The 24,717-nt window shown below is 36.5% G+C and overlaps 4 protein-coding genes across 4 annotated transcripts; 2 read left to right on the top strand and 2 right to left on the bottom strand.

The window, feature by feature from the left end:
* The first annotated feature begins 1,929 nt into the window (after window positions 1–1,929).
* Window positions 1,930–9,267, top strand: LOC137708421 (phosphoinositide phosphatase SAC2-like). The gene is made up of 16 exons (XM_068447499.1): window positions 1,930–2,520; window positions 3,264–3,468; window positions 3,555–3,723; window positions 4,393–4,615; window positions 4,826–4,902; window positions 4,993–5,180; window positions 5,257–5,354; window positions 5,490–5,623; window positions 5,722–5,841; window positions 6,009–6,378; window positions 6,846–6,967; window positions 7,132–7,212; window positions 7,709–7,888; window positions 8,062–8,235; window positions 8,336–8,426; window positions 8,841–9,267. The coding sequence occupies exons 1-16, from the start codon at window positions 2,422–2,424 to the stop codon at window positions 8,943–8,945; spliced, it is 2,436 nt and encodes an 811-aa protein (XP_068303600.1). The 5' UTR covers window positions 1,930–2,421; the 3' UTR covers window positions 8,946–9,267.
* Window positions 9,268–10,136: 869 nt separating this feature from the next.
* Window positions 10,137–12,559, bottom strand: LOC137707626 (small ribosomal subunit protein uS2-like). Its single transcript, XM_068446539.1, has 5 exons — window positions 12,277–12,559; window positions 11,419–11,681; window positions 11,008–11,205; window positions 10,699–10,891; window positions 10,137–10,440 (listed from the first exon to the last, which is right to left on the bottom strand). Exons 1-5 carry the CDS (start codon window positions 12,416–12,418, stop codon window positions 10,337–10,339), a joined length of 900 nt encoding a protein of 299 aa, XP_068302640.1. The 5' UTR covers window positions 12,419–12,559; the 3' UTR covers window positions 10,137–10,336.
* A 681-nt stretch (window positions 12,560–13,240) lies between these two features.
* Window positions 13,241–20,485, top strand: LOC137707604 (protein SLOW WALKER 2-like). Its single transcript, XM_068446509.1, has 16 exons — window positions 13,241–13,937; window positions 14,193–14,268; window positions 14,900–15,019; window positions 15,199–15,274; window positions 15,946–16,014; window positions 16,122–16,202; window positions 16,291–16,362; window positions 16,962–17,054; window positions 17,229–17,375; window positions 17,609–17,692; window positions 17,773–17,916; window positions 18,164–18,253; window positions 18,522–18,604; window positions 18,693–19,046; window positions 19,242–19,464; window positions 19,602–20,485. Exons 1-16 carry the CDS (start codon window positions 13,277–13,279, stop codon window positions 20,295–20,297), a joined length of 3,069 nt encoding a protein of 1,022 aa, XP_068302610.1. The 5' UTR covers window positions 13,241–13,276; the 3' UTR covers window positions 20,298–20,485.
* A 248-nt stretch (window positions 20,486–20,733) lies between these two features.
* Window positions 20,734–22,162, bottom strand: LOC137708882 (17.4 kDa class III heat shock protein-like). The gene is made up of 3 exons (XM_068448042.1): window positions 22,028–22,162; window positions 21,597–21,846; window positions 20,734–21,272 (listed from the first exon to the last, which is right to left on the bottom strand). Exons 2-3 carry the CDS (start codon window positions 21,807–21,809, stop codon window positions 21,015–21,017), a joined length of 471 nt encoding a protein of 156 aa, XP_068304143.1. The 5' UTR covers window positions 21,810–21,846; window positions 22,028–22,162; the 3' UTR covers window positions 20,734–21,014.
* Window positions 22,163–24,717: the final 2,555 nt, after the last annotated feature.

A 24,717-nucleotide genomic window follows, 5' to 3' on the forward strand; every position in this document is an offset into this window, starting at 1 on the left:
GAAAAGTTTTTAATAAAAATGGTTTTTAAATCACTCTTTAAAAAAAAAAAGGAAATTTTACCGAAAAGTTCCCGGTACTGTTCACTTTAACTAAAAACCACATTTTTACACTAAAAAATCAATCATGATACTATTCACTTTACCTTTTATTTTGTCCTTATCATTAAAACTCAAAGCTTTCAAGCTATTTTCATTAGTTTTCCTTAAAGAAAAATGCAAATTAATTTTGGTTAGAACCTAAAATTTTTTTTTTTAAAAACACTTTCAGTCATTTGAAGGCATTTCTCAAAAGAGTTCAAATTATGGTTAAATTTTTTCACGGTTTGAATTTTTCTTTGATCAAATATAATCTCACAATATTTTTCTTTCGTTCAGAAGAAGTAATAAGGCAACATGACGTGTAGTGTGGAAGAAGTATATTTTGTTTGGTTTTGGAAGGGTTATAATTCCAAATTTATAAAAAGAAAGAGATTAGTTGAGCAAACAAGGCATATAACTCATCCGGTAAATATAGACGTCTTAGTATGAATTCTTTTACAAAACACAAAATGCGCATATCTAGTAAACTAATATTCACAAAAAAATCTAATAAATATTTTGATTAAAAAAATAAACTTATACTAGTGTCTTCTTGCTCTCCTAAATTGAGACATTTTAAATGTGAGTTGTTAGACTATTTTCAAAGGTGTGTCAAATTTTAAATGTAAATTTTAATTTTGAAGGTTTATATGACATTTTATTTTTATTTTTTAATTTTGTTCTCCATTCAATATGTCAAATTTAAACTATTATTTACTACATTACTACTTTTCATAATTGTAACTAGTATTTGCCTACATATTTTGTGTGTGTGAACACATTTTTTTAGAAAATGAGAGAGAGAGAACGTGGGGGAGTGAGAGGTTTTTGTTTTTATTTTATTTTTTAAATATTGGAGGTATTTTAACATCATTGATAGGTGATGCTTCAATAAAAAACAGTAAAATTACATTATTGCTCATCATTTTTTTTTTGTGATAGAAGACTATGTTGTCTTTTCACTCTTTTTTGGTTGACAAAGAGAGTTTTATTAATTAATAGAGATAAGTATTTTTAAAACAAAAAATAATAAATAATGATGAAAAACATTTGTTTATCACTAAAAATAGATTTGAAGTAATTGTCAAATTTAACAGCAACCACCTTTGTTGTCAACCACATGCCACATAGGAATTGATATTGTGGTTGGAAAACACTAATGCTGTCTTTTTTTTGTTGTCATTACTGATGTGAACATTTTGATTTCTCCTTTGGAGATGCTCTTACAAAAACAAAATATACATATTTGAGATAGAAAAGTCAAAAAAATTTAATAAACAAGTATTCTAGTACAAGTAGATATGTAATTCTCCAATGTACATGTATTTGAGATTTACAAGAATCAAGAAATAAGAATTCGAATACAAATACATATGTATTTGTGAAATAATTTGATAAGAAGAACGAGGCAGCATATTATTATTAGTATATTCTCACTCCCCATGATATCATCTCACTATTTTTCTTTTCTTCCTGATTTAATATTTATTTTCCTTTTAAAAAGTGAATAATTATTGGGAATACGTCCCTTGCACCCCCACTCGAGTCAAGTGAAAATAAAATATGCAGTCACAGGCCAAAAAGACAAAATTCCTCAAACACAGGAAATAAAATAATTTTCTTTTGTCTTTCCATTATTTTATTTCACAATAATTACCATATAAAAATCCAAAATAAAAATAAAAATGGTAAATCTTGAGTTGACTCGGCGGCTCACGAATTTTCTAAGAAAATAAAGAAACCAGGAAAAAAAAAAATATCAGATTTTCTTTAAATAAATAAAAAAATGTGTATATTACTATATTATATAAAGAGATGAGGCATTATTATCAACTATTGTTAATATTTTTTTTTTTTGTGGATACAGAAGCGGAAGCTGTCCTTGCCTCTCTCTGTTTTCCTGAGGATCTGAGAGAGAAGCTTTTCTCTGTGTCTGCTTTGCTTCATAAGCAAAACACAAAGTCAGACACTTTCAGAGAGAGAGAGAGAGAGAGAGAGAGAGAGAGAGAGAGAGAGAGAGGAGAGAAAGAGAGTTTCTTTCTTCTGCCAGCCTCTTAGCTTTTTTGTTTGTAATTTTGTTTGCCCTTTTGCACTTTCAAAACTTTGTTGTACTCTGAATTTCAGAAACATATATATACATATATATAATAATTGACTCTCTGACTCTCATTGTGTAACATCTGGCTCTATATATGTATATGTTTGTATATGTGCTGTGTGTAAATTTTGAGGTTTTGGGCGGTGAGGGAGTTGCGTTTTGAAATTTTAAAGTTCTACACAGAGGTTTTGAAAGCAAGAGGCTCTTTGGCCCGGGCTTGTTGAGGCTCGGATTGATCCGAAATCATGAACTCCGAGACAGGGCAGCTGCCACCTAACCGGGTCGACCCGGAACAACCCAGTTCTTGCTTTTTGCAGAAGTTCAAGCTCTACGAAACTCGCTCGGTACTGTGTTTTTGTTACATATAATGTTTATGTTTATTGGTTTTTAAGATTTGATCTGTTTTTAATTTGAAGGAATGCATGATATGAATTTTGCTATAGCTTGATTTGACTTGAAGGAGGATGCTTTTGGACTCATTCAATTAAATTTTGGCACAAATATTTGAGATTTGAACAGTTTTCAAGTTTTGCTTTTGATTGCAACAACAACAATAAAGCATTTTTCTCACTAAGTGGGGTTGGCTGTATGTATAAATCATAGAACGCCATTGCGCTGATTGCAAAGATCCTAATTTTAGTCAACTTCATGATTTGGGTTTGTAATATTAGTTGGTTTGTGTTCTTATACATTGGCCTTTAGCGTTGCGAATTTCTTGATATGTTTTGGTATTGAATCTGCTAGTTTCTTGTACTGCATCAGGACTCAGGAGTCTTTGCAAATCTTGATCTGCTGTCAATCTAAATTTGTTTCATTATTGGATATTCGGGGCAATTAAACTTGAATATTTTCCTTATGATATCCTTCCATTCCTGTTTGATTCGGAAATCTCGTGTATTTTCAACTCTTTTGGAGAGAAAGTGGATGTTAATGGATTTGGTTGTTGAAAGCTGTCTGTTTGTTGCTCTCATTTTAGGAACATAGAAAAAGTAGTGTGTCAATTCGTTGCTCGGTTTGTTTGTTTCACCTCTTTGTTGTGCCAATAGTTGAGCCTACCGATTATTAATGACGCTTTTGTATGCAACAGAATTTTTATTTGGTAGGAAGGGACAAATGCAGAACCTTTTGGAGGATTTTAAAGATTGACAGATTGGATCAATCGGAGTTAAACATTCTTGAAGATCCTGCAACATACTCGGATAATGAGTGCTACGACCTCCTGAAACGGATACATGAAGGAAACAAGTCGATGGGTGGACTTAAATTTATCACTGTTTGTTACGGTATCGTTGGTAAGACTTCTTTGCATGGTTTTATACCTTTGCACATCTTTTGTGTTCTTAATTTAAAATCTAAAGATCTTTTCTTCTGATTTTAGGGTTCGTGAAATTTTTGGGACCTTATTACATGATACTTATTACTAAAAGAAGGAAAATTGGTGCAATTTGTGGCCATACGATCTATGCAATTTCCAAGAGCGAGATGATTCCAGTTCCAAACCCTGCCGTGCGGTCAAAATTGGCCAATTCTAAGAATGATGAGAACAGGTCTTTTATCCATTTTGCATGTAAATGTAATATGTACTTGGTACTTCTAAAGCGATTTAAGAGAGTAGTATTCATAATTTAAATTGCCAATTTGTGTATCTATAAGAATCGTGCCATGGTGTTACGTTATTTAGGTTTCGATTAACTTGGCTAGTATGGCTAGTATAGTAATAGAAAGTTCTTCACTGTGGAGGTAATCTCTGTACTCCATTGTCAATAGTTAATACACCCTTCAATGCGAAATTAATGATGTGGACCTTCTCGATTCAGACTTGGTTCTTGTTCTTCGGCTACCTTAGCTTGTCTTTGCTAAGATAAGGCAAATAATGAATCTTATAGACTATTGATTTGGCAAGTATGTAATCTTGTTTGTTAGATCCTTTGCTTTTAATACTGCTTTTTAGGGGCTTTTCCCACCTGCCTTTCCAGTTCATTTCCTGCAATATGCAGGGGCAAACTTCATTGCCGTTATGATGTAAATATAGTGAGGCAAGGTATCATCAGGTTTTTCGTGGGGAAATCACTTTCCTTTTCTTCTTTTTTCCCCTTTTTGGTTAATATCTTTACTTCAAATAGTTGTTTCATCAGTATTTTTTTTCGATTTGTTTAAATTATTAGGTTAATAATTTATGTACATTACTCCTCGTTTTCCTTTTCTTGTTGACATAGATACAAGAAGCTCCTATGCTCGGTGGACCTCACAAAGGACTTCTTTTTCAGCTATTCATACAATGTTATGTCTAGTCTACAAAAGAACTTATGTGATAATCAGACAGGACGTCCCCTTTATGAAACAATGTTTGTTTGGAATGAGTATTTGACGCGTGGAATCCGATATTGTCTGAAGAATACTCTATGGACAGTTGCCTTAGTGTATGGATTCTTTAAACAGGTCAGAACACTACATCCTTTATTGGCACTACTTATTTAAGATACACAAACAGTATTGTTTGTGGTTAGTTGCATGGGTATCCCATGACTATGACCGTGTAGTGATTAACCCAGGATCTCATCCTTTATAGTTTTTCTTGAGGAAATTTTATGCACATTTTTCGGTACTTCTTTGGTAATATTTTCAATGGCTTCATGCTTCGGTGTCCAGGTCGATCTTTCAGTATCTGGCAGGGATTTCAAGTTGACCCTCATTGCCAGACGTTCACGTCACTTTGCTGGCACCAGGTTTGGACACTGCTATTGCCTGTTTTCTGTAATAATTAATGGTTATACTATATTCTTTAGAAATATACATTTGCATGCCCGTCTCTGCAGATATCTAAAGCGAGGTGTAAATGAGAAAGGTAGAGTAGCTAATGATGTTGAGACAGAACAGCTTGTTATTGAAGATGCTCCTGAAGGACGCCCAGTGCGAATAAGTTCTGTTGTGCAGCACCGAGGCTCAATTCCCCTTTTCTGGTCCCAGGAAACCTCTCGACTAAATATCAAACCTGATATAATATGTATGACTCTGCGGAACCCACTTGTTTTATTCTCTGTGGTTATTATATGTCCCACTGACATTCTATCTTTTGCCAGTATCAAGGAAGGATCATAATTACGAGGCCACAAGACTTCATTTTGAAAATCTTGTCCAGAGATATGGAGACCCAATAATTATTGTGAATCTGATTAAGGTAGCACTTGTTTATTTTACGGGCGTCAATGCTTCTTGTTTTTCTATCCTTGTATATGAATGCTAATCTAAACCTGATTGTCCTTCCAACTCTCTTCCAATCTTTGTTCCTTCTATAATTGATCGTTCTTTCCAGACAAATGAGAAGAAGCCTCGAGAAACTATTCTCTGTGCAGAGTTTTCACATGCTATCAGATTTATTAATAGGAGTTTACCAAAAGAGAGCCGTCTGAGGTTTCTCCATTGGGATCTGCACCATCATGCCAGAAGGTACTTAACTTTCCCTTTTCCTATTATAGGTAGAACGAACGTCTGTACTTAAAAGTACGGTTGGGATTAATTGAACCTGTATAATTTTTCATGTACAGTAAAGCTACCAATGTATTGGGACATCTCGGAAAAGTGGCTGCATATGCAGTGGGATTGACTGGAATCTTCTACTGTCAAGTAACCCCCAATTTAAGGCCTGTGGGATTATCTGGCTTTGAGTAAGTTCTTGTCAAGATATTGCTTTTCGGCTTGGTATTCCTTGTTATATGCTTCATTGTTCAGTAGTTTTATCTATCATTGTATACACTAGTAGGTGTTTTAAAGTATGCATGTATAGAATTACTTGCACGCTATTTAAAGTGCTGACAACTTTGAGGTGATACAGGAAAAATGATGATGTCGATGACTGCTTGTCGCATAGCTGTTCAAGTAAAGATGAGGATGCTGATAGTCGAGAAACAGAGATTAGCAATGGCAGTGATGGGGATGATGCAAACATGAATTGCAATGTCACATCCATGATGTTTCAGAAGGGAGTCCTGAGGACCAATTGCATAGACTGTTTAGATCGCACAAACGTTGCCCAATATTGTTTTGGGTTAGTTGCTCTTGGACATCAGCTTCATGCTTTAGGATTTATAGAATCTCCGGATATTGATCTGGATAACCCTCTGGCTGAGGACTTGATGAGAGTTTATGAGACAATGGGAGACGTACTTGCACTACAATATGGCGGTTCTGCAGCTCATAACAAGGTAACCCTTCTAAACATTACCCGTAACAGAGAACTTAACGTGCATGATTTTAGATCTCAACTTCCACTGCGGGTATCTAATAAATAAAAGTACGAAGAGCGTAATGGATTGAAATTGGGGAGATGGAAGTGGTAACTGTAACTAAATTACCTTGAAGTCATTTATTGTATCTTATATTTGTTTGCTGGTGGGTCCTCCCCGTGAGATTCTGGATTTCGGTCTCAGTTAAATAGTTGGAACTCTGTGATGGTCACCTATTTTAGTAGGTGCCAGGCTCAAGGCAAGACCGGGGGACTTGATCCAGGTTTTAAAGAGGCAGTGTGACTACCCCGATTTTCCCTTATACCTTGGCCATATAAATGGCCTTATTGAGTTGGTTGATTATTATGTTTCTTGTTGGATTTTATTGTAATTCTTTTAACTTCAGCACCTGTTCACTGATTTTTTTCCTTGTTGACCTGAAACAGATATTCTCTGAGACTAGAGGCCAGTGGAAGGCAGCAACTCAGTCCCAGGAGTTCTTTAGAACTCTACAGCGGTTTTACAGTAATGCCTACGTGGACAGTGTGAAACAAGATGCTATTAATGTGTAAGTTCAATTGAGCCACTTTTATTAACAGGTTAATAGCTGTATTTGTTTTCTGCTCAAAAGAAATCTTGAGGACCCTGCATGTTGTACTTGATATACTTGGTCCGGTTCCGTTTGAGTAGTGTAAGCTAACAGGTGCACTATTTCACTATATAATTGTGCAGATTCCTAGGGTACTTTCAACCACAACCTGGTAAACCACAACTGTGGGAATTGAATTCGGATCAACACAACAATGTTGGGAGGTATGGTCCTAATTTTGCTGATGATAGTGTTATTGTATGAAATGTTATGTGTTCGTTCTTTGCAGTCGAAATAGGGAGAACACCATTGTAAGAAGAAAATATATACGCGCGCACATATCAATGGAATACACATTTTACACGTGGGAGGTTCACTACTTATATCACCTAGCCCTTTTGCGATAAAACCCCACACCTAGTAATAGGTGGTTAGTGGGGATAATATCGGTGATGGTGGTGGGCTATGTTGGGCCTAAAAGACTTTTCACTTTTAAGTTTGGGTATCTGAGATCTCAGTGCATGATGTTTAGGGTCAAAATAATCCTCAGCTTATGGCTATGAGAATTATGTGTAAACTAACATTAAGGTTTCTTATTAACAGAAAAAAACAAAAAAAAATCGATAATGCAGCTTCTGTTTGTTTGATATTATCAAGAGGAATAAATACCCTATGGCTTGCTCTACTAATGAGATTCAAGACGAATTTCTATGTATGTAGGTCGTTTATCAAAAGGTCACTATCCGAGGGCCATATTCTTGGTGAAAGTGATTCACCTATGACAAGTACAGAAGTTGCGCAAAATCAACCTTTGTCTGAAATTGCACAAGGAAGTAACAGAGTGATTTCAGAGTCTGCACCAGCAATCTCAACTTGTGAAAGTGATATATCCGATTGCAGGTATGCTTGCGTTGCAATTCGTGTACTTGTTTACCAAGAGTAGCTGTTGTAAACCATATCAGGTTTCTAATGGCCAAACAAAAACAGTTCTAGTTTTTCTGAGCCAATAAATTGAATGCTTGATCATCTTTATACAATGAATCCTTTTTCTGGTCTAATAATTGGTTTTGTAGGTTTACTCCCTCAATGCCTCGCAAGCAGATTTTTTGTGGGTTGCAAGAAGACGAATGCCTCCAGAGTGATCATATCATTTATGATGAACATGACGATGATTGCAACTTGTCAAATATTCTGGATGTGGACTGGCTGTCCTCATCGGGAAATTCTTGTGAAGAAATATGTGGAAGGTACTTGTTCCTAGCCTCTCAAAATTAGCATGCAGATTAGACTTGCCAATATGTCATGTGAACTTTCAAGATTTGAGAACTGACAATTGATTGACAGTAGGTCTATGACCAGCCTTTCATCGGAGAATCTTGTGAACGGACCAAAGGTTGAAACGAGAACATCTGCAAGTGAATCTGGATCCATGAGAAAGGTAAACTATTATTATCTTTTTGCTGGAGTTGGCATGAAATAGAGTACCATTTGCATTTATTTAGAAAAGATTATCAGACTTCCTGAAGAAAAGATGGAAGAGTAGTTGGTTATACCATTCTGCTGCACTTGTGCAAGTAGACCTCCGTCATAGCATCCTTAGTTTCAGTGACCAATTGGCAATGGCTAGTTTGCTTAACAAAGTTAAGAGGAAAGGAGTTGGACCCAAGACTTTATCCATTGACGTTACGTATTCTTCAAATTTTAGTATTAGTTGGTTTCTGTTTCCACCGAGCCGGTATCTCCATTAGATGTTTGATAGACTTCCATATCCTTTTAAACGGTTTTAAATCTTGTCATCTTTGTACCCGTGTTACTCAATTGTTAATGTCTTTTATTTTTCCTGATTTATTAGGGAAAGGAGCAATGTGAATCGGAGGTCACTCGTGATAATATGACAACTCCGTATTCAGCGAGCTTCATGAGCTGGGTAGCTAATGGGGAGTTGCTGTTTCTTTGAAGATAACTATAAGGTTTTGCGTCATAACTTTAACTCAACCCGTCCGAAGGATTTGGGTTCATGTACAGAAAATAAATGGTAAAAATATCATCAACCAAAAGAGCATAGTACTGGGACTTGCTGAGAAATATATTCTTCAAGGTGAAAACTAATTCTTGGGTAGACTTTACAGTTTACCATGTCATATGGTCCATTGTCAAGATAAGTAGCAATAAGGCGCTCGTATAGTTCTCAAAATTTAGGTACCTGTGAATATTATTAGATAAACAACAGATTTCCTCCTCTCGATTCAATATGCAGGTTCGGATTTTGTTTCGTTTCAGTTTCTTTTGCATGTTTATTTGTCGAGCAAACTTTGTATTGCCTGCTTGTGCACGTCAGCGCTGATGTTCACATCATTTAGTGCCAGGGAAGTGATTTCCGCAACACCCATTTTCTCGCTATGCAATTTCTTTAATTCCGTTCGATTTATTCATTCTAAAGGCAAGGAAAAAGGAAGGTGCTCAGAAGGAGAAATGGGCGTTTGAAAACCATTTTCCAAAATTTTGTCTCCTTGAAAAGCATTATGCTATTGGACTGCATCTACACTTGTATGCGAATGTCAAAGAAAGTCACAGGGCATCAGTTGCAAATGTTAAGAAAAGCCAATAGAATTCGAAGCAAGCGAAGTGAAGAGGAAACGTTGATCGAATTGGATATAGCCCTTCGGTCGATCTACTCCCCCGCATCAAATTCCGACCAACAACTTGGACGTATAGAGTTGGAATTCATGTCTCTAATACGAACAACCGTTTATGTACGTTCAACACTGGATACGGAGGGTTGAGCTATCAGAAGGGAGAGACTGTTGAGGCTAACGTTCTCTCTCATTTCTTCGGGAACTGAAAAACAACGCTTCAAATAAACAAATTAAACAAGTTTAGTATTATGATTTAGTAGTATTCCTCTTCACTTATAAATGAGAGGTCTTAAGTTTGATTCTCGTCAAAAACAAATTTGAACAACATTATTACCAAGACATTATGAAATTAAACTCATCCCTCTCTATTAATGTAGATAATATCATTTGTTGATATTAAAATAAAAAGACAAAAAAGTAGGCAAATCTCTACTTGTACATTTTATACTCCGGGTAACTTAGAAAATCCCATATAGACTGGGTAAACAAGTTGGTGCGGATAGCATCGTTGATTAAGTAATAGAAAGCATATATATATAAATAAGGATAACAAAGTCAAGATACCACGAAAACTCAATTCTACAACTTTTGACAGTTTAAAAACCAATCCATTTTTCAAAATGGAATCACAATCCCTTTTCCGAAACCCAAAAATATAAGAAAATCTAGCCGATTACAAAAGATTCAACACATTGTGATGACCAAAATTTCCTTAATCCCAGGAGGCGGCGGGAGCACCACCTTCAATAATGGGAGGAGTAGCCAGAGCCTGTGGTGGTGGAGCAACCGCATCCCATCCATCTGCTGCTATTGGTGCTGCAAAACATAAACGGGATGAGTCAGAATAGGTAGACAGGCGAACAACGAAGTTCTAAGGAATTCCAGGTTTCAAGCATAAATATTTCTAACATCCAGCAGAATCCACGAGGAAATGAGCTAACCACAGAAAATGGACCATTTGCATATAGCACGGTAACAATAGCAGTTGGAAGAAAAATAAGCAGCAGGAACAGAGGTACATAATATAAACAACACAAGCGCGACAATTCAAGAGCAAAGGTTGAGAGATGAAACCTGCTTCTGCAGTCCATTCAGGAGCTGCTGCAATGGGTGGTGCAGGTGCATCCGTTACCCACTGAGCATCAGATATTGGGGCAGACCAATCACCAACAACAGGTGCAGAAAAATCATTTCCGTACTCAATTGCTGCACCTTCTTCTTCCTTGTCCTTGGCCTCCTCAGGCTCTCTATAGAAGAACAGATCAACCTGCAGCGAGAAATTCGTACGAAGATGAGAAGTTTAGATACAATTCTAAAATTCAGCCATCTAGTCAATTACAAATAATGTACAAAGATTGTTCAGCAGTGGTATCCTATGCTTACCATAACATCCCACTTGTGACCTGGTAGAAGCGAACCACGCATTTGCAAGACCATCCTTGCTAGGAGCCAGAAAAGACATCCAATGCTGTGCTTGCCCTTGTTATTGGCTGGGATGCCAATATCAACGTAACGCATTGGAGAATCAGTGTCGCAGAAAGCAATGGTGGGTATGTTTCCAAGAGCAGCTTCCTTAATAGGCTGTGTATACATAAATAATATTAGAACCCACTGAGATACACAAGCAGAACAGGACTGGGGAAATAAAGAACCACTTAGTATCGCATACAGGATCACAGATAAATTACAATTCAAATTTCATAGCTAATGTTATCATTTTTACTGTTGCATCTGTCTACAAATGAACATATACAAAAAATGCAAAAACCACTAGAAATGAAAGAAGATCATAACCTGGCTGTCAGTTCGTGGGTCAGTCAGAATAAGAAGACGGGGCTCATTGAATGATGTCTGAAGCTGATTGGTAAAAGTACCAGGAGTGTGCCTGCCAGCAATTGCATTCGCACCAGTGTGCTGAGCAAATTTCAGCACAGCTCTCTGACCATATGGCCTTGCTGATTGTACAATGATATCCTTTGGGTTTTCAATCGCAACAATCACTCTGGCTGCCAGCTGCAGCTTGTCCCATGTTTTCCCAAGATTTATGATATAGATTCCTGAAAATGGCCAAATCAGTGATTGAGAACTAAATCAGTAGTAGAGGGCCCTGTTCCTCTAACAAACCAACAGCTAAAAATTGACAGAGAATAGCGCATATGCACTTCGCAACTAACTCATCGCCACACAACACAAATTATACAGTTGCAGGCCCATGCAGATCTACAACAAACCGGTGCAATACAAAATAAAAAGATACCCTTTACAGCAACGAATCGATATAACACAGACATTTCATTTTGTAAAATCAACCAACACATGAAGCTGCTTGAATAGGGAAACGTGTGAATTTTAATTCAAAGGAAAATAACAACAACAAAATATACCAACAAGAACAAATAACACTAAAGCTATAGTAGTGTACACCAGATCTATCAAACACATATAAACATACACACACACATAAACCCAGTATACCAAACAATGCTGTCGATCATTTCAGCTAAAATTAGAAGGAACCCACCATTTGAAACACCATAAAACCAAGAAAAACATAATAAAAAAAATCTGAAATTTCATATTATATTACCAAAAAAATTAAGCATAAAAAATTAGTAAATCTGAGGAAGATTAAGGAGGAAATATGATGCATACCATCGTTGCGTCTCTTGAAAACGTATCTTTCCATCTGAAAGTCGCAGTTTTTGGTGCCCAGATGGACCTCGGCGGCCAACATCATCTGAATGTCAGCCTCCTTCTGAGAGAGCTGACGCGGTGCTGCGGCGGTGGTAGCCATCGTCTAGACTTCGACAGAGAGAGAGGGAGATGAGCTTAGGAAAACCCTAAATTGCCTCCGGCGGGTTTTGTGTGCGAGAGTGAGACAAGGCTGCAAGAGTGGGAAGCGGCGAGTTTGTTCGCTATATCTACGGGACGATGCGAGTGAAAAACCCTAGGAGGACGATTAAGATTTCTTCTGTAATATTTCAGCCGTTGGATTATACCAAAGGCTAGGATTTGTAAAAGTCAATGATCCACCGGTTTAGAGTTTTTCACTTCGTTTTGCCCTTTTTTTTTTTTTCTTTTAATTTGTAATACTAATTTTTAGCCACTCTAAAATTCGATTTCAATCAAACTTTGTTTCATGTAACTTAAAAGTCGCTATTTTACGCCTTACTCAAAAATCACTACTTTGCTTTCTGATGCTATTTTTTAGTTACATCCCCGAGAGCCCAACAAGCACCTAATACGAATGCGAAACACACTTCTTTTATTTTAAGTACATCGATATTTTTACACTAAGAGGAGGGGAAGTTCGGATAAGCCACACAATAAACAACCTAATTTGATATCAAATTTGTCATCCACGAGATTCGAACCTGAAACCTCTTACTTCCAAATGAAAAAAAATACCAGATCCTGAGAAAAGAGAAAAGAAAAAAAAAAAAAAAAAAAAAAAAAAACATGAATACACACTAGCAGTACACCTCTGGTTACCATCAAATTCAGTCATAGGCCCACAATGGCCTAGCCCATCAGATTGTGGTCCACTTTTAAATTTACCCGGATCCAAATCCAAAACCCATTTTCTTAAACCCTACAACTATCCCCAACCCTTCGTCTGTTTTTCTGGTATAGCTTCATTCCATAGCCAACAATGGCGGATTCAAAATCAAAGAAATCCGCAAGCAACCCAGAAGACATAGAGCACCTCCGGTCCGACGTAGCCTCCTTCGCTTCCTCTCTCGGCCTCGCCTCCTCTCTCCCTTCCTCCGGCTTCAATGATGTCGATTTTCGCAATCCCGGTCCCAAAAAACCCCACAAGAAGTCCAAACCAGCTCCAATCCAGAACCCCACCAAAACCCAGAAGCCAAACAAGCCGAATTTCAAGCCCAATGAAAACCAGAAGCCGAAACTCACACTTTCTTCACTGGAAGAAAACAGCAACAAGGACAAAGCGAGGAACTTTGAGAAGTTCAAGAACCTCCCGAAGCTGCCATTGATGTCGGCAAACAACTTGGGAGTGTGGTATGAGGAAGCTGAGGAGTTGGAGGGTAAAGTGCTTGCGAGTGGGAAGAAAGTGGAGGTGAAGAATGCGGAGGAATGGAATAGTGTGGTGGCAAAGAAGAGAGAGCTTGGAGAGAGGTTAATGGCGCAGTACGTAGCGGACTACGAGTCTTCGAAGGGGAAGAGTGGGGATATCAAGCTGTTGCTTACTACGCAGAGGTCAGGGACTGCTTCTGATAAGATATCGGCGTTTTCAGTGTTGGTTGGGGATAATCCCATTGCCAATATGAGGTCCCTTGATGCACTTATAGGTAATATTTCATTTTGTAGTTAGTCATTTGTATTTGAAAAATTCTTCCGGTTATTCTACCTAGATTACATTTGATCTGAGGCTAATTTACTAGAATCAATTTAGAGTATCTTAATTTGATTCATATCAAATTGCCAATCTGACAAATTGCTTCGGTTTTGTTGGAAGCCGCGTCTGGATTCAATCTTTCTATTTGACCTTGATTATCCTTTTTTTGTTGAATCTTTCTTTTATTGGAACTGGTTGTTTGTTGTAGGAATGGTGACATCAAAAGTGGGAAAGCGATATGCATTTGCAGGGTTTGAAGCATTGAGAGAATTGTTTCTTACAAGGTTCTTTCTCTCTCCCTCCCTCTCTCTCTCTTTTTCTCTCTCTCTCTCTTTGTCTCTCTCTCTCTCTCTCTCTCTCTCTCTCTCTCTATCTCTCTCTCTCTCTCTCTATATATATATATATATATATAAGTATAGATATAAGAACAACGCACTCCACTTGCAAAGAAAATGAACCTCTCATCAAACCCCCAAAAAAAGTTTGTACTGCTAAACAAGCCCATCCAAAACTACCATCAATTCATGACCATGCTACAAAAATTGAGAAGTGGTTCAGTGCCTCATTATAGAAATGATCATGTTTTCATGCTATACTGTATTTATCATCCTTCTTTGCTCCATGAAGTAAGTGATTTTTTTGGTTTTCTAGTTTGGCGTGTTTCATGATGAATGGTCTGACACTCCTACAAAAAATAATGCTCATGTATGGTTTAACAAGCAGGAAAGAGTAAAAAATATTAAACATGATAACTGATATGATGTAAATTCTAGTAAGAACCCATTTCCCTTGTGATTTGTAATCATCCACGGCATTTATTTGTCCACTTAAGTTTGTTTTAGAACTTTGACTTCATATTTCTGAGTTTATGCTTCTTACTTTGCTCTGATCTGCATACATGCTTCTCTTTGCCAGTTTGTTACCTGATCGTAAGCTTAAGAACCTCTTACAGCGGCCATTAAATCATGTTCCTGAGACAAAAGATGGTTATTCTCTTCTGCTTCTATGGTATTGGGAGGAGTGCTTGAAACAAAGGTATTTGTTTTTGTTCTTTGTTCCATTTGCCCCACAATCTTATCAAATGAATTGTTTTACTTCTAATAGCATACATGGCCAAAAAACTAATGGATTAAACTTGGTGGCTGAAGATTGTTCACTCATTCAAGGAAAATTACTTCTAGTTTTAACAAGAATGTATAATGTCTCTCTCTCAGGTATGAACGCTATGTTTTTGCTCTTGAGGAAGCATCAAAAGATATGTTACCTGAACTAAAAAACAAGGCATTGAAGGTTGGAGTTTTCTCCGTTTTTCTCCTTTTGTTAATTTTCTCCCTGTGTAAAACCCCCTTTTATGTTCGTTTGTTTCCAGTTATTCCTGAAGTTACAATTTTCAATATTTATTTTCTCTAGTCAATTTTTTTTTTTTTTTTTTTGAATACAATTCATGCCCCTCTTTAAAACAATAATCAAATTGAAATTTGAGCAGCATGATTGTTAAAATATGCGTGTGTATATATATATATATATTATCATTTCTTATTGTTTCAGATATTGGTTAACTATATATAAAGTTAAGGCTCGAGTAACAATTAATATGTAGGTTGATTGTTGTAAAAATTTACACATAAAATCTTTTCTATTCTCTGTTCTCTTCCAATGTTGTTTGATATAAAAACAAGCGATAAGTGTGATGTATCATTTACTCATATGATTTTATGAGGTTTAACTTTTGCTGAAGCAAAACAAGATTGAAGTTACCACAAAATGAAAAGATGAAATTTAATCGTTGCTTAAGAAAAACAAGATTAAAGTTACCACAAAAGGAAAAGATGAAACTTAATCAATATCTTTTGTTAAGTTTATTTGTTTAATTGTAATGCACGTGAAGTTGTTCGTAGCATCTATATTATGCTGATGTGAGAATTTGATTCATACTTTCCTATCCAAATAACTACTTTCAGACTATATATGTGCTGCTAAAGAATAAATCGGAGCAGGAGCGCAGATTACTGTCTGCACTAGTTAACAAAGTAAGTTTAGAGGATTTTGGCTTCACCTACCTTCATATACCTATTTTTTCCCTTACAACTATCAACTTGCTTCATTGTCTGCTTTCTTTCTTTTGGTTTTGTTACAGCTGGGAGATCCTAAAAATAAAGGCGCTTCTGATGCTGATTTTCACTTATCAAACCTTTTGTCTGATCATCCAAACATGAAGGTACAACTGTTTAGCGCTAAATCTAATTTGTGGGTCTCATCTTGGTGCCTTTGCATCCCATCTTTATACTAAGACCTCCTTTGAACAGGCAGTGGTGATTGATGAGGTGGACTCTTTTCTCTTTCGCCCACGTTTGACTTCACAAGCAAAATATCATGCAGTATGTCCTATCATAAAGATAACACTACTATTAGTCTAATCGCTACCACAATCTGGACCAAGCTTGTAGCACTACTACTTGTTTCAGCTTCCACAGTACATTTTTGTTTGATTGTTTGCCCATAAAATGTTATTGAAATATTAAGTTATATGCAAAGGCTTAAGCTGTCTTACCAAAGTAATTAGGCAGTGAGAACATCCGACAATAACATCATGAAGCGAAGCAGAACCTTTTCTTTTCCTTTTCTAGACGAGATCATGAGACACTGGTATTCTTCCTCTTAACATGTTTACACATGAGCACGCATGTCTTTGTCAGAGACCCTATGGCCAAAGTGCATCAGTATTTAATGTTTCTGTCCATTCCCATTTTGTCTGAAGCATGTGTACATGTAGACAATCTATTAATCTGAATTTTAATATAGAAAATTAGCAATTTTCTTCTTGTTCTTGATTACATCCAATTTGCTAATTTGTGTATTAAAATTATTAGTACTTAAGAGCCATGGATTTGAACTCAAAATGTCACTATACTGCCTGCATTCACTTTGAATTGGTGCAACTTACGAACCTTGTTGAACAAAACTTTTACATATGCAGGTTAACTTTTTGAGCCAAATGCGTCTAAGTCATAGAGGAGATGGACCAAAGGTTGCAAAACGTTTAGTCGATGTTTATTTTTCACTTTTCAAGGTAATGATGAACCGTATCATCTTTTGATTATATTTCTGATTTATCACACTTACGATTTCTGTCCCTAATACACATCCTTTATATCATTGCAGTATGATCATTTTTTTGGAATACATTATGATTATGGCCGAGTTATGTAAATAGAAAATGAATGTTCACAAAGTAAAATTTCAGGTACTTATTAATGAAGTTACTGCTGGTGAAAAGATGGATAAAAAAGGGAAAGCAGGGTCTAAAAAACCACTCAGTTCTAATGAGGATAAGACTTCATCGGATTCTCATGTTGAATTGGATTCACGCCTTCTATCAGCTCTACTGGTGGTTAGTACAAATACTTCTTGGGTCTACAATATATATAGGATGCATCCTTAGCTTTCATAACAACGTAGCTATGTCATTTCAGATGTTCCTCTTGGTGCCTTTACAAGCTTTTAGTTACTCGTACTGAAAAAGAAAAAGAAAAAAAGGAGAGAGCAAAAAGCTACACATAAACTATGGGCTTAGAAAAACATTTTCCGATGAACTTACTAACTACTTCTGCTTCCCTTTCACAGGGAGTCAATAGAGCATTTCCCTTTGTCTCCAGCAATGAGGCTGATGACATTGTTGAGGTCCAAACACCAATGCTTTTCCAGCTGGTAAGCTCAGAGCTTTGCTATTCATTACTTGGTAGATGAGCTGTATCTGCGCTTGGAATTTAATCCGGACACTTGTGCAGGTTCATTCTAAGAATTTTAACGTAGGAGTTCAAGCATTAATGCTTCTCGATAAGATCTCGTCTAAGAATCAAATCGTCAGTGATAGGTTTTACAGAGCCTTGTACTCAAAACTACTACTTCCTGCTGCCATGAATACTTCTAAGGCAAGTGGAGCTGGATTTGTAATTTTGTATATACTCTTTATTTTACTGTTTTTTGGTTTGTGCTCTTTCTTACGAGTTGTCCATCACACTTGATTATGGTCTTTGAGAAACTTCTTTTGGGTTCAACAAAGTTCACTTGACTCCATTATCAGCTTCAGCAGAAGTTGGGTAGTTTTATAGTATGCAACAATTTTGATTCCTTTCATCCAGTTATATTCTCACTGTCTTTACATGGCTTGCTTTTTAGGCTGAAATGTTTATTGGACTTATTCTGAGGGCAATGAAAAATGATGTGAACTTGAAGCGTGCAGCTGCTTTCGCAAAGCGTGTATTGCAGGTATGCACTTATTATGTTCTTATGTTTGTGTCACATACAAGCACAGTCCTGCATCGCTCTACACGTTTTTCTTTTCTGTGGGTTACCTACCTTGTTAATAAAACCCACAAAATGGAATTTGCATCTGTTGGGCTACATTTATCTGGGATTCTTGAAGTTTTTAATGTTAATGTATGCTTCTTGGAGGAAACTATGCATTGAGCAATAGAGGTTGGTGACTCATGTGCGGCACTTCTGTGGATTTATAACTAATAACTGATTTGAACAGGTTGCGCTTCAGCAGCCACCTCAATATGCATGTGGATGTCTCTTCCTTCTCTCGGAAGTTCTTAAAGCAAGACCTCTGTTATGGTAAGCAGTTCCTGTTTTGGAGATCTGTGCCCTAGATTTACTCAACATGGTCAAATAAACACTTTTCTATTACGCCATCCCCACACAGGAACATGGTGCTTCAGAATGAGTCAGTTGATGATGAACTTGAGCATTTTGAAGATGTTCGAGAAGAAACTGATGATAAACCCACCCCTGTGCCAGAGAAACAAGAACTTGATGTTGAGCTTGTGCACAGCAATGATGCTGCCAATTCTGACCATGATTCTTCAGAAGATGACGAGGAGTCCGCTGCCACTTATTCTGAAGATGAAGGTTCTGATGAAGCAGAGGAGTTTCTTGTGACAAAAGGTCAAAATGATCCCAAACCAGCCCTTGCTGGTGGGCAACAACCACAAGCATCATCTGAGAGCCCTCGCTTGCCTGGAGGCTATGATCCACGACGCAGAGAGCCCTCTTATTGGTTAGTTATCTTTTCCAAGCTTCTGTACACATGGATACTTTGTTAGTGAAGAAGAATGGTGACAGAAAAAGTAAAGGTCAAACAAAATTTTCTTTTATAACAACTCACTGCAGGATTTCTTATACTTTGCACCCTTTTTTTTTACTTTGAATTTTCTGTTGACTTTCTAATTCTCGTTTCTTTATGAGTGAACAGTAATGCTGATCGTGTGAGCTGGTGGGAGCTGACAGTACTTTCTTCACATGTGCACCCTTCAGTGTCTACCATGGCAAAGACCCTACTCTCTGGGGCGAACATTGTCTACAATGGAAACCCACTGAATGACCTATCACTTGCTTCTTTTCTGGACAAGTTTATGGAGAAGAAACCAAAGCAAAGCGCATGGCATGGCGGTTCACAAATTGAACCTGCGAAAAAGGTCAGCTTGTTTTTATTTGCTTCTCTTGTTTTCTTCTCTCATGCTGCCGAATGATTGATGGGGGACCATAGTTATGGGCAGTGCTGAAATATTAGGCCCTTTCATCTGCAATGCTAACTGAGCTTTTTTTGTTCCAGCTTGACATGGCCAACCAATTAATTGGACCCGAGATTCTCTCATTGGCCGAGGAAGATGTAGCCCCGGAAGATCTTGTCTTCCACAAGTTCTATATGAACAAAATGAATTCTTCAAAGAAACCAAAGAAGAAAAAGAAGAAGAAATCAACTGAAGATGAAGGCGCTGCAGATTTGTTTGACGTGGATGGGGGTGGCGGTGATGATAGCGATAATGAAGAGATTGACAATATGCTGGATTCTGCTGGTGTATCTATCGAAGCAGACGGTGACTATGATTATGATGATCTGGACCAAGTTGCCAATGAAGATGATGAAGACTTGGTTGCTAATGTCAGTGATGCTGAGCTGGACCTTCCCTCGGACAGTGGGGAGGGAGAAGACTTTGATGCCATTGCGGACGATGGCCTGAGTGATGATGATGATGCTATTGATATAGGAGATGCAGACGACGGTGACATTGACATAGGTGATGCAGACGATGACATTGACATAGGGGATGCAGATGACAGCTTTGACGAGGATGAGGACGAAAAGAATGTTAAAAGCAAAACTAAACGGAAGCGAGAGAAGTCTGGAGCATCGCCGTTTGCAAGTCTTGAAGAATATGAGCATCTGTTGAATGATAATGTTCCTGCTGAAAAGGAATCTAGAAAGAAGAAGCCAAAGTCACGAAAGAAGAGAAAGTCATTCGATTAGGACCTACCTTGCCTTGTTCGACCGAGTCCCCTTCAAAAAACATCAGAAATTTTTGTTTTGAGCCTCCTAAATATATTGTACCGTTAACATTTTTTGCCAGAAATACGTCTGAAATTTTGTTTCAAACTCAGCTGATTGTACCAATAACCATTTTTACCCGTTGGCTTTTAATGAAAGCCTCTACAGCATTGTCTTGTTGTTACTTAGGAACACCGTTTTGTAATTTGTCAAAAATTGAAAGTCAAATTTTAAATAAACTAAAAATTAAAATTAAAATAGAGATGAAAACGTTAGAATTTCCTTGCCTTGCACCAATTAAAGTTAGAAGAGTGCTACATTTTAATGATATTCTTCCCTACTTGTAATCAATGAGTTTTAAATTCGATTTTCGTCAAAAACAAACTAAAACCATGTAAAACTTATCCCACTAATTAAAGTTAGAATAGTGCTTTATTTGTGTACAATCTTTGCAAAAAACCGTATCAAACAAGATGCTTATATCATTTAAAACAGAAAGACACTTGTTGAATAATCTCAAAAACAACACGAGGAAAGTAAAACCCTAGCAACTCGAAGTTCAGCCAGTCTTTCCAAAATACAGCACTAACAGAGTAGCATCCATATTGTAGCCCTAACAGAGAAAACCCTAAACGCTAGAAGTAGAACCTACACGTGAAATCCAGCTTGTATTTCTCTATTTATGTTGCCCTATCCGCTTCAGGAGATGGAGACTTTAACTGTCTTGGGCTTGGGAGGGGGAGGAAGCTTCTCAACCACCACAGTCAGAACCCCGTTCTCACATTTCGCATTAATGGCTCCTACATTGGCATTGTCGGGCAACCGGAACTTCCTCAGTAGCTTCTGAGCCGCTCTCCTCTCCAGCCTGATATACTTGCACCCCTCCTCCTCACCGTCTTCGCGCTTTCTCTTCCCATTGCTCCGGATCACCAGAGTGTTCTCGTCTTCAACCGTCACCTGGATTGCATAACCAAGTCTGTTTACTCTCACAATGCATCAGGAAAAAAAACAAAAGAAAAAAGTGCAGGACATGTATTATTTACCTAAAGGCCGATTGAGCATACATCTCCTAGCTACTTTTTTTTCCCATGATTCAAGAAATATTATAATTAATCTAATCGAAACTTGAGGAGGAAGATCCGAAGACAGGTTCATACGAGAGGACGCTGCTTTAGCCAACCTAATTAAATCAAAGCGTATAACCTAATTTCTTGATCACGATTAACACCAAAAAAAAAAAAAAAAAAAAAAAAAAACTGTACCAAAATCAAGCATTTATACCTGAACGTCAGATTTGGATAGGCCAGGCACATCCAAGAAAAATATGTACTCCTTGGGAGTGTCCAAAATGTCAACCGGAATGCTGGACACACCCTTGATCTCGTTACCGGTCTCGTGAGCCCGAGACGGAAACATGAACTTCTCAATGGCCTCCGGGAAGTTCAGTAGCTGGTTCACCGCTTCGAACGCACTCGAATCCGCTGCTCGGTTCATTTTTCACCAAAGATTCAGAATCCGCAACCACAAAAATCTGATAATATTAAGAGAAAGTTTAGTAAACCATTAGCAACTGAGCAATCAAAAGGAAAGATTTGATGGAGAAATAGGGGTAAAGTCGAAAAAAAACACCGAGTTTCCGAGAAATTGAGAACAGAAATGGACATAATCAAGTGAAGAAACTAAACGAAAAGTGACATGGAAAAGATTCTTACATGAAGAAAGTTGTTTGATTAGCGCGGGAAAGCGTTTGGTAGGACGAGAGATTTGCAGCGACCGATTGTTTGGTTAGTGAGTAAATTGTGGATATAAAAAAGCAGAGAGTGGAAATTTCGGGAGAATGCAGCTTCCGTCTAGAACAATCGCGGGGTTATCAGCAAATAGAACCTCAGGGATTTGAAGGATCCTGACCTTACACGTTTTCCATTCACCGAATTGTGGAACCCTCCCACGGTGTGATTGGTTTGACGTGGCTGGACAAGAAGCCACTACGTGTGCATGTGCTTACCAATAGACTTGATAATTTCTTACACGATCCATTAATACGACACATAAAAATAACAAGTTTTGAATCAACACGATAATTAATTGGATCGTTATCAGGTTTCACGATAAAAATCTATTAATAACAGATTTTTAATAGGTTTACACGAAAATGACAGACGGGTAACTCATTTCAACAAGTTAAGAAAAAAGTTATTTGATGGTTTTAATTTTGTAAACTACTAAAAAATTTCGACTAATTTTAAAATGCCAAATACAGTAAAAAATTATAATACGTAAGTATGGCTACATCATCTTTGAACTTTTAAAACCAAAACAAACACTCATGAATAGTATTTTCAAGGGAGTCAAAATAAATAAAATTCATAATTATTAATGTACAAGTTTGATAGATGTGAAAGCATGTACAAACATGCAAAGGTTCCTCAACCTTGCAACGCAACTCCTGCATATCCCTGAACATTTAGTATTTTGTAGTAATGTATGATTGTTTTTATATTAGGCTCTTGTTTTGGAGTATGTAATACTTTAAGAGAGTTGTTTATATCATTCTAAAATTTCATTTGGCACTCCAAACTTTCTATAATTAGAACGAAAAATAGATTTGTGAGGAGTGTAGAATAAGATTTTTGGAATGTTAATAACAATTCTCTACTTTAAAGACGAATACTTATTTTATGTTGTGAATAATATTTATGTGACAATATAGTATGTATATATTAATTTAATATTATGTTTTACATTTTTTTTTTGGTCAAATTATGTTTTTCATTTTCATTATTTATTGATTTAAAATATTTTTTTTAATAGGTAATGGGTCGGGATATATTACCTATAATATTAACAGGTCGATTTTGGATCGGGTCATATTACTCGTTTACTTTAACGGGTGTTATACAACATGACCCGTTAAGATATCGGGTATGTCACGAAAACAACACAAACACGGAAAACACGACACGAATGCCAGGTTACCATCATGGAAATAGACGCTCATTCTTTTTCACTTTCTATACACTTCTTAATTTTTAGTCGTCCAAAAATTGAAGATAATCAAAGGACAAAAATAAACATGGAGTGTGTGTGAAGTAAAAAGAGGTGTGTGGATAGTAAGGATGATAATTCAACATGTTCAACCCGATAACCATGGATTATCGGCCTAATGGGCGAAATTGGAGATGAAAATTCGAGTATTTTTCAAATATGGAGAAAAATCGTGTGTATTCTTTTGTTACGGTTTCAGATATGTATATAGCAGTCCTTATTAGTATTCGTCCCCAAATCCCTCCTGAATATAATATTATATAATATATATGTATATTTACAAGTATTGAAATTATTTGATAATTTATTTTGTCTTTCTCCCATAATGGTTGTTGTATCTGCTTTTGTCATCCCTTTCCTTTTTTCATGGGACTAATTTGCCTTATTTGGTATCGTCTTTGGTTTATTGTGAACACTTCTCGAGAATATTGTTATGTTTTTATTTTAATGATTTGAATGTGAATGTTTAAAGATGGAATTAGTATTGATTAAATTGTAATATGTTAGTTGAACGAATAATTTTATTGCATTGACGAAGATGAATATACATTTAACTGATAGAGAAACCGTTACCCAATGGTATTGTTATCGATGTTCCCTGATGGTTAATTTTCGTTATGTATATGATTAAATTTTGTGCTTATGGGAATGGATATGGCATTTATGTTCTCAAGCCGAACCGTTGCTATACCATGTGGATCGCACCCACCCTTCATGAATAAGCAGAATGGACCGGATTTTGAAATTTTTTTATGTAGCATTAAATAATATGAAAATAAATTACTAAGATTGAAAACAAAAGATTTAAACAAATATAAAATTAAAATCTAATGAATAAAACACTTGAAGCATTAAATTTGGCCTAAATAGAATTATAGAATACAGATTGATAATTACAATAACAATTCGATCTACTATTTCATAATTACAATAACAATTCGATCTACTATTTCATAATTACAATAACAATTCGATCTACTATTTTCTTAAATAAAATGAAACCAAAAGGGCATGCATGTCAAATGCATTACTAAGTTTAGAGGAAGTATGCACAAGGGACCGACCGTAAAGAGGCATTCCGAGGGAAATTATGCAGGACAAGGATTGTCTGCCCTCTCATCTTAGATGTTTTTTCGTGTTTTTTTGTTTGTATGGTCACGATTAAGTCATATTAATATTTTATATTACTATTTATTTTTGTCTTATTATCTTTAAAAAAAACAATATAAAATATTGTCAAATTAAACCACGTGACCTAACTGTGATCACACAAAATAAAATAGCACGAAAAGACACCGAAAGTAGAAGGGTGGATAATCCCTTGTACAATTATGCAACAACCTTTTAATGATCTTGG

This window comes from Pyrus communis, chromosome 11, assembly GCF_963583255.1.
Source record: "Pyrus communis chromosome 11, drPyrComm1.1, whole genome shotgun sequence".
In the NCBI taxonomy this organism is placed as follows: domain Eukaryota; kingdom Viridiplantae; phylum Streptophyta; class Magnoliopsida; order Rosales; family Rosaceae; genus Pyrus; species Pyrus communis.